Here is a 9,967-nt window from a genome sequence, read left to right as displayed (position 1 = left end):
TTGGTGATCTCCTTAATCTGGTTTAATTTTAAATTAAACGCATCCTTAGCTAATAAATGAGCTACCTGATTTGCCACTCGCGAACAAAACAAAAACAAACAATTTCTAAGTTTCCGAACTTCATTTTTTATCTCCATAATTATTGGTCTGATTCTCGGAGGTCCATCTACAGGGTTTGACAAGCATACTTTAACTACCGACAAAGCATCTCCCTCAATTGTGCACTCGTACTCAGGAATAAGGGAAGCTAGATTTATCACCTGCTTCGATGCCTTTGCTTCAGCTTCCAAGGCTAACGAAGCCTCGGTAAGAGAAGTAGCTGCCAAAATAAACACACTCCATCTTTTCCTCTACACATTACCGCTAAAGCAGCTCTCTCCCCAACAAAAGCTGCATCAAAATTGATTTTGAGTCGATCACATAATATTTACAAGAAGAAAAATGATATAATTATAATTTAAAATCTTCTAATCTCAAAAAAAAAAGTTTAAAATCTAAATTAATTAATTACTTGTAGTGAATCTCCATTCGTTCACATAGTTGTGACATTAACCCAAGAGTTTGAATTCCCCGATGTGATGTGTTACTTTGGATTTGAGAAATTATTTGGAGTTATTATTCTTTTCAAATATTAGAATGACAAACTTACACGGCATGGATATATACACTAATCATCATGAATTAAGTAACTCCTATACTATCACCATCAAAGAAACTTTGTACCCTAAAAAGCATATATATACTCTTAAGACTTTGGTATGGGCTTAAGAATTCATTAACTCCTCCAACTACTTTATTTATACCACTTAACATAAGTTAGTATAGGATATATTTCTGGTACCCCAACCGAGTATCGAGCTTGTTACTTTTTATTTTTTTGGTAGAGGCGTGGACGGATTCAAAGGGGTGCGATGGTGTGCAGCTCCACCCCCTGAATCCCCCCTGAATTTAATAGTAGTATTAATTATATATATAACGATATTAATTATATATATAACGATGACTGTGACAAACATCCTTTTTTAATAAAGCATATTGTCTAGAAGCCCTTCTAGAAATTTAAAATATAATCCTTTGTAAAAATAAAGTTACCTATTTAAAAAACAATAATCTTTTCCTTCTTAGAAATAAAATAACTAATTTAAGAAATAAAATAACTAATTTAAGAAAAAAAGAAACAAAATAAATTTCAAGGGTTAAAAAAAGAAATTAAAATCTCTCTCACTTAATAAAATAATAACTAATTTAAGAGAGAATAAACAAAAAAATAATACAAAAAAATAATAACTAATAAAAATCTCTCTCTCTCAATAAAATATCTATTATATAAAACAAAATGGAAAACGATGACTGGGACAAACACCCTTTTTTAATAAGGGATATTGTCTAGAAGCCCTTCTCAAAATTTAAAATATAGTCCTTCGTAGAAATAAAGTTACCTATTAAAAAAACAATAATCTTTTCCTTCTTAGAAAAAAAATCTCTAATTTAAGAAAAAAAAACAAAATAAATTTCAAGGGTTAAAACCTATTTAAAAAACAATAATCCTTTCCTTCTTAGAAAGAAAAATTCTAATTTAAGAAAAAAAAAACAAAATAAATTTCAAGTGTAATTTAACAATAAATTATACTTGAAATTTAACAATAAATTTCGTAACATGTAATTTATACAAGTGTCCGTGCCCTAGGGCACGGGATATACCCTAGTATATATATATATATATAACGAATAAATATAATATCAATTAATGTGGTTAAGTTGTATTTTTACTTTTTATGTTTTGAAATTATTTAATTCAACTATCTAAACTCTATAAAATTTGATTCAACAACCCTAAACATAATGAACTTTGCTAATCACTTTAGGAGTAATTTTGCCGGTTACAATTGCTTCCGTTGAAAGATCTTTCTCAGCTATGAAACTAGTCAAGACATGATTAGAAAACAAGATGAGTGTTCCGTGATTGAATGACATTTTAGTAGTCTTTACTGAAAAGAATGTTTTTTGTGAAATTGACTATGAGTCAATTATGCGAACATTTTAAACATGAACTCTCGTAGAAGCCAATTACGTTTGTAATCGATGATGTATTGATATAATCAATGCACATAAAGTATTTTTGTTAATTACTGTGTTGAAAAAAATATTATTAAATTGGATTTCAGTTAACTGAAGCGTGAAAGCTTCGAGGCAAAACACAATTGAAGCTGGTAAGATGAGGTACCTCGGCATGCAATGTTCCTCGCTGATTCAAGAGTGGTTTGAGAAAAGGTAAATGTTTTAGTTCCTGCTTTCTTAAACAAAAAAATTTCCACGACCGAGATTTACTTCATGATTACACATTTCTTGGTTGGGGTGTTCTTTTTTTGCTTTTTAATCAATAAAAAAAATTATCGTTAAGGTTAGGGTTTAATTCATGAATTGAACATCTCTTTTTTTCTTATGAAAAGAATTGAACATCTCTTGATCAGAGTTTTTGTTCCGGTACCCAAGTTGCACCAAGAAAAGTTGGAACACTTTGTAAGAGAAAAAAGAGAAATGACATATGAGAAATAAAGGAGATAACAAAAAAAAATGGTAATAATGAATCTTGGGACCTAACACGGAAGGAATAGCTAGAGGGGCAATTTTTGTTAATAAACGAGAGGTCACTAACGTCTGACGGGAAATTAAAAAGAGAGTCAAATATGGGTTAGTCATCTTTAGGGGGCCATTTTAGTGAGTTAGTCATCTTTAGGGGTCTAAAATGGAAATAACCGGATTATTTTAGGGTTATTTCCCTAATAGCTCCCAACTTTATGACAGGTTTCCTGCCTAGCCCCCTACTTTATTAAAAATACCCAGATGGCCCCCTTTTTAGATTCCGGTATAAACAGTTAACTAGTCATCACTTCTCTCTCATCCAACTCATCATCACTCTCTGCCACCTCATCATCTTCACCGGCGAAGGGACCTAGATCTGGGTCTGTTCGTGATGAACAGACCTTCAATGGTCTGTTCGACAGACCTCCGGCGAAAGGAAACCCCCTTCGTCGGAGTTTAGAGAGAGAGAGAAGAGATTTTTTTTAATGTTTGAAGGTCGCCGACCGGAGAATTGACAGGGCGACGACCTTCACCGGTGAAGATGATGAGGTGGCAAGAAGATGAGGTGGCAAAGAGTGAAGATGAGTTGGATGAGAAAGAAGTGATGACTAGTTAACGGTGTTATAACGGAATCTAAAAAAAGAGCATTTAGGTATTTTTGATAAAGTAGGGGGTTAGGCAGGAAACTGGTCATAAAGTGGAGGGGCTATTAGGGAAATAACCCATTATTTTATTCCTTTAAACAAAGGTAAAACTATTTGGGGAAGGAATTAATTTCCTATTTACTGCCCAACCAGATTCACCTCCCATGTCAATGGATATCAGTTTCTTCTCTCTCTTCTCACTCTCTCTCTCTCTCTACGATAGCCTATGGAATCTAATCCACATGGATTCTACCTCACCATCTCCAACTATCTAACCAGATACCCCAAATAAAATATCTCAATTCATTTTCGTAACAAAATTAAACACCTCTCTCTCTCCCCAAAAAACCCCTCTTTTCCAACTTAAATTTCCATTAATAACCCTTACCATTCCCTTTATAACCCCACACCCATCTCTCTACCTTTCAGAACCAATCCCCCTTTCCCTTTCTTTCTCTCTCTAAAAAATGGGTTTCTTCAAATCTTCTTCTTCAATGGCAGCCATGGCTGCTGTTTTCACTATCTTCTTTTTCTTCGTTTCTTCATCTGCTTTAGATATGTCGATCATAACCTCATCAGATTCTTCAACTGATAAAGAATTGATGGATCTATATGATTCTTGGCTTGTTCATCACGGAAAATCTTACAACGCTTTAGGAGAAAAGGAGAGAAGATTTGAAATCTTCAAAGATAATTTCAAATTCATCCAAACACATAATTCTGAAGATCATTCTTATAAACTTGGATTAAACAAATTTGCTGATCTAACTAATGATGAATATCGTAAGATGTATTTGGGTACGAAATTAGATTCTCATAGAAGTTTTGCTAAACCTAAAAGTAATCGGTATGCTTTTCGTCTCGGTGATGAGTTGCCGGAATCTGTTGATTGGAGAGAGAAAGGTGCCGTTACTCCTGTCAAAGATCAAGGAAGCTGTGGTGAGTTAATTAATCTTACTTTTCTTTTATTCATCGTTGGATTTAATTTTGAACGGTCTAGATGTAATGATGAGGATTTTCCTTGTTTTCTTCTTCAATTATCCCACCCAACCTTATTGCCTGATTGCTGATGTGGTGGGCCAATATTGGCCAGACATCTTATACATACAAGAGTTTTGGTTAATTAGGTCAACCACATGCCTACTGAAGGACAACAATTATTTGAATCTAAAAAGTGTTTGACTTTCTCTTACTAGATCATGTCCGTTCAAGTATTCGACTGGAGTACTTGCCGGGCATATACCATCACGGCTGCTACATGGGTAGCTAGTAGGGAACGCTCTACTTTCTTGAACCAATTAGGTTAGGTTGGCCAAGCTTTTAAAAAGACATCTGGTTAATCTGGACCGACCACATGGACCGTTCGGGCTCGTTCAAGATTCTGATTTTTTCGTCTAAAACCCAATCTTTCTATAGGGGTAATATTGTCTTTCGACAGAATAATAATTGGTTCAAAGAATCTTCAACCATATTTTTCGGCCAATAATAGACATTTTTATGTCTAGATTCATTATAACGGGACCCACCACCTCGAAAGTAAACTGGGCCCCATACCGCTTTCATGCGTTTAACTACCACCGTATTTAACGGTCGTTAAGATATTAGATGTTTCTTTGTTGTTGTTAACGGAATATTGTTTGGTGGTTTTTTGTTGTAATTAAAAGGGAGTTGCTGGGCATTTTCGACAATTGCATCGGTAGAAGGAGTAAACCAGATTGTAACGAACGACTTGATTTCGCTGTCGGAGCAAGAATTGGTAGACTGCGATACATCTTATAATGAAGGTTGTAATGGTGGTTTAATGGATTATGCTTTTCAATTTATCATCAATAATGGTGGAATTGATACTGAAGACGATTACCCTTATAAGGCTCGTGATGGAACTTGTGATCAATACAGGGTAATTAGTTTGATTTCTTGATTTGATGTTTTTTATTAGTAATTGAGTTGAAAGTTTGATTCTTTTTGAACTTTTCTTTCTAGAAAGTTTGAGATTGTGTAATAATGGGTAGTGGTTAATTTTTGTGATTGAAAATTGTTGCAGAAAAATGCTAAAGTTGTTACCATTGATGGGTATGAGGATGTTCCAGTAAATGATGAGAATGCTTTGAAGAAGGCTTTGGCTAATCAACCAATTGCTGTTGCAATTGAAGCTGGAGGCAGGGCATTTCAGCTTTACCAATCTGTAAGTGTCTTTTTCTTTCTCTCTTGATTATATTAGTATAATAGTTTGAGTATGAAAACTGGGTTGGGTCTCAAATAAACCAATTAAGGAGCAGTAATCATTCACCCAAAAAATTGGAGAAATTTGGGTTTTTGTTTTTCTGGTTTGGGAATTTGAATTCATGAAGCTTGATTTAGTGATTTGATGTTCTAGGGTTATATACTAAAATGCTGTTTGTTTTATTGGTACTCAATATTTAGGGGTCGAGAATTTGACTCTTCATAGAATGGAATTATCATGTAATAAAATCCATCTTTAGTGTCATAAAATGTAATTCTCCTTTTCTTTTGATCTCTTCAGGGTATATTTACTGGAAAATGTGGAACTCAATTAGATCATGGTGTGACTGCTGTCGGATATGGCACAGAAGATGGTAAAGATTACTGGATAGTTAAGAATTCATGGGGTGCTAGCTGGGGAGAGAAAGGGTACGTCAGAATGGAGCGAAACGTTGCTGGTACTACGACTGGCAAGTGTGGTATAGCAATGGAGGCCTCCTACCCAATCAAGAAAGGGCAAAACCCACCTAACCCTGGCCCATCACCTCCTTCTCCAGTGAAACCACCAGCAACCTGTGACGAATACTACACCTGTCCTGAAAGCACAACTTGCTGTTGTGTATATGAGTACGGGAAATACTGCTTCGCTTGGGGATGTTGCCCTCTTGAAGGTGCTACTTGTTGTGCAGATCATTCCAGTTGCTGCCCCCATGAATACCCTGTCTGCGACCTTGATGCTGGTACCTGTCTAATTGTAAGTATCATATAACCCATTTTCTCTGAATGATTTTATAGTCCCACATTAGCAATGAAACTTGAGGAGTGATATAGCAACTTACAGTTTTACTTAGGGTCTTACACAATGCATTGATGACAGAATTTGTAATTTTGGTTTAACATTTTGCTGATTGATTCTTCTCATAATGGAACAGAGCAAAAACGATCCTTTTGGAATTAAGGCAACTAAGCGAACACCTGCTCAACTTCGTTCGACCTACCGAAATGTAGAAGGCAAGATCAGCAGTGCATGAAAGGTCTAAGGTGTGTTTTAGGAGAATGGAGATCCTTGGAGCTGCATTTCTGGACGCCTTTTGAGAGATCAGCTTCGGTTGGTCGGTTCATTAGCAAAAACACAAATAAACTCTACTCTCCTTAGTGTTTTATAATTTAGAAACAATTGGATCGACTGTTTATCCATTTTAAGTTCCATAAAGATCTGTAAAGTTATTTTACCTTATTGCATTCGATGAACAACCATTGTCATTGCCGATTTGCCTTCAAATACTCTGTAAATCCAATCTTCTATTTTACCAGTTCAATGAATTAGTTCAGAACTTATCGTTGGTCATTCGTATTTGTTTTATGAATACTTGAATACTTGTTACAGTTGAATCCCATGAACCAACCCTCATTTTGTTTTCCTTTTTCTCGTTATTCTTCATTGGACAAAGCTAGGTTTGAATCTTACTCTTTCAACAAAAAAATAGAAACATCAAAGACTGAATTGAAGGAAGAACAACGGTCATTTTACTAGACTAAATTGAGACTCTTGTAGAGTGAAAAAAAAAAATCTGAATCTATAAGTAATAATAAGAGAGACTGGCAGCCCAGATGGAAAGTGCATCTACTCCGCAACCGGCTTAAGGCCATTTAATTCGTCGGGTTTAGGCCATTAATTCATCACGCTTTAGGCCAGTAGTAATACGGCAGTTATCGTGCTTATCACATCGTATCGATGTATCAATGCCTTTGTGATGGCCATTGTAGTCAATATTCAAAAATAAGAGAAACTATGACGACTACGTACCAGGGTTAGCCTATTGATGGTCCCATCTCTTATGACCAGCAGATGTTTCCCTAAGTTCTATCATTTACAAATATCAAGAAGAGTGAAACTATAAGAACTTCAAAATCAGCCAAAAATGGTTCATGTCATATTCCCTCATCCTGGGAGGTTAGGGTTCCAGTATGATAGATGCTTTTTTTTTGTTGTTGCAAGGCAGTATAATAGATGCTAGAAGCCCAGAATGAACCCTTTAAATGGCAATGAGAAAAGAAAAATCAAAACCAAGATATACTAAGGGAGAGAGAAGACCAAGTAAAAATAAAAAGAAATAGGAATAATTGATTTCACATTTCAAAACTGTCGACATTTCGCCTGGCTAGTAGTTCCCTGCTATACGCAGAACAAACCATTCACTAAAAAAACATCACGGCTGCCAGGGCTATTGTACCATCATAATGATTTTCAAAGAACTTCAAAAAAGTAGAGAACAAATGGGGAAAGACAATAAATAAAATAAAATAAACATCTCTCCCTAATACCATCTTTTGTTCAGGGCTTCAGGCCCTCCAAAGCTAAATTTTACAACATGGAAACAAGATTGTCGAAGCGATTTTCATCTACCAAGTCCTCAAAAGCTTCTGCAATTGGATTACGTTTTCACCTAAATTCGCACCAGATAATTCCATTCCCACCTTCTGTGTTATTTTAGAAAGTGTTCGACGAGGGTTATGCCTGACTTTTTCAACCTCTAGGAAGGAATATCATCACTGAGTACCTTCTTTCCCGTGTAACGCTGAAAGTGAGAAATTGAGTTTATGAGGATTCACTAGCATTTATAACACTATAATAGTAATTGAAATGAAAGCCAAACTGGATAGCAGAGAGAGCAAAAGTTTTACCTGTTTGCCCTGAGAAAACGGAACGTATTTGTATTTGACCATATGCAGTATTTGTCTTTTCATTGTCATAAAAAAGAGCACCAACCAGTAGAAGAGGAGTATTGGCCAAAACACAGGAACGTCAAATGCGCTGAAGAATGTCATCACGAAAGCAATGCAAAATGCTTGTGTGATTGAATACCTATCCAGGAAAAGAACCACAAGATCAACCTAATCCATCAATCTCCTTATAAACTGGGTTTTGAACTATTATTAGAAGCCAACTAAGTAAGCATATGTGAAGAAATCTATAAATTGGGAGAGAAAACAAGAGGGCTCGGAGTTTTAACGATAGTTATAGGCATAAGTTATGCGTTTATGAACTTTTATATGAATGAAATGGTAATTCATCTTGGCATAGAATTCAACCGAATACAAGAAAAGCTCACTATGATATCAAGTGACAATATGAGTTGCATGTGAAGAGATCCATGATTGACATTTTTATTGAGCTAAACACACCTTTCATCCAAATTTGATTCAAAAAATGGTTTGATATTCAAATATACTATTGCTGTGGTTCTCTAAAGCCCAAAAAACAATTCAATGTATTAAAACGTCGACATCGAAGTAACACAAATTCTAGTTCCGGGTAATAATTATATATTAACATAAACACCCACGCCGAGAAAAAAAAAAAGAGATACCCATGAAAGAAATTGTACCAACAAGAAGTTACTCCTTCATTGCCATCAATAGTTGATTTGGGAATTATATGATATGAGATCTAAAGAGATAATGCTTTATCCAGAAGCACAAACTCAACTCAAAGGAATAACCTTTTCTAGTCGAATCTAACGATCCTAAAAGTATCAAAGATATTCAATTGAATAACACTAAACCACAAATTCGAACCCTCTTTATGTCAATCCATTGATAGCTCAAAATCTTTGAGTTGGTCAATAAGATCTAAACAATCCAAAGTTAATTTTTAACACATTATTCAACAATACAAATCAATTCACCTAAAGGTTATGGAAACAATTCAGATTTGAATTTGGGTAATCTCCTTAAATCCCCCTAAATGCTACTAAGGGTTGATAAAAATAACCCTAGAAAATTAGGGAAAAGTAGAAAGAAAACAATGGAAGAAGAAGAAGAAGAATGTGGGGAGGGGAGAAAATACCAGAACTTGAACTCAGGAAGTCGACGAACAAAAGGGCGAAACTCATCAGATCCTCTAGTAGGAAGGGTAGGTCCATCAGTTGAATTATTATTATTATTATCTTGAATTTCTGGATCAACTTGAGGAGATAGAAAAGCAATAAGAAGATTGAGTATGTAAATTCCAAGACCATATGAAACGATATAAAATCCTTGAATGAAGTAAACACGAATCATATAGATCAAGACAATTAGTGAGAATCCGATCCATCGTCTTAGAACATGTGGGTTTGATTTGTCGAGAAAGTATTGGTATTTTCTTGAAACCCTATAAAACCATTCAGATACTATTGTTGATGGCATACCAGATGAAACATTTCCATCACTACCACCAACCCCCGATTCCATTTTTTTCCCCTTCTCTCTCTAAAATCTCTCTCTCTCTCTCTCTCTCTCTCTCTCTCTCTCTGTTGTACCTGAATTTTCTCTTTCTCAAGGAACCAGGGGATTGAAGGAAGATAGAAAACCAGATCCAGGATTCTATTTTAGGATGGGGACTTTGGAGTGACCAGAGTTTGGTTGCGTTTACTTTTCTGTTGACAAATATTTGTTGTTGGTTAAGTAATTGACCAATAACGACTTCTTTTAATCTAGGGTTTGTTATGGGAATAGTAGGTTAATGCCCTTAA

General features: G+C 35.1%; 2 protein-coding genes across 2 annotated transcripts; one reads left to right on the top strand and one right to left on the bottom strand.

Moving 5' to 3' along the window:
* Positions 1-3,339: 3,339 nt before the first annotated feature.
* LOC147565871 (cysteine proteinase mucunain-like) lies at positions 3,340-6,786 on the top strand. Its single transcript, XM_086652349.1, has 5 exons — positions 3,340-4,166; positions 4,892-5,127; positions 5,272-5,412; positions 5,752-6,204; positions 6,383-6,786. The coding sequence occupies exons 1-5, from the start codon at positions 3,695-3,697 to the stop codon at positions 6,479-6,481; spliced, it is 1,401 nt and encodes a 466-aa protein (XP_086508475.1). The 5' UTR covers positions 3,340-3,694; the 3' UTR covers positions 6,482-6,786.
* Positions 6,787-7,555: 769 nt separating this feature from the next.
* On the bottom strand, positions 7,556-9,967 carry LOC147565870 (protein RER1A-like). Its single transcript, XM_086652348.1, has 3 exons — positions 9,301-9,967; positions 8,136-8,316; positions 7,556-8,029 (listed from the first exon to the last, which is right to left on the bottom strand). The coding sequence occupies exons 1-3, from the start codon at positions 9,684-9,686 to the stop codon at positions 7,985-7,987; spliced, it is 612 nt and encodes a 203-aa protein (XP_086508474.1). The 5' UTR covers positions 9,687-9,967; the 3' UTR covers positions 7,556-7,984.

Source organism: Eschscholzia californica, unplaced genomic scaffold (genome assembly GCF_041429995.1).
Source record: "Eschscholzia californica isolate CP2 unplaced genomic scaffold, dmEscCali1.0.p SCAF_1, whole genome shotgun sequence".
In the NCBI taxonomy this organism is placed as follows: Eukaryota; Viridiplantae; Streptophyta; class Magnoliopsida; order Ranunculales; family Papaveraceae; genus Eschscholzia; species Eschscholzia californica.
The sequence above is the reverse complement of the archived record's forward strand: the minus strand, read 5'-3'. Positions and strand labels throughout refer to the sequence as shown.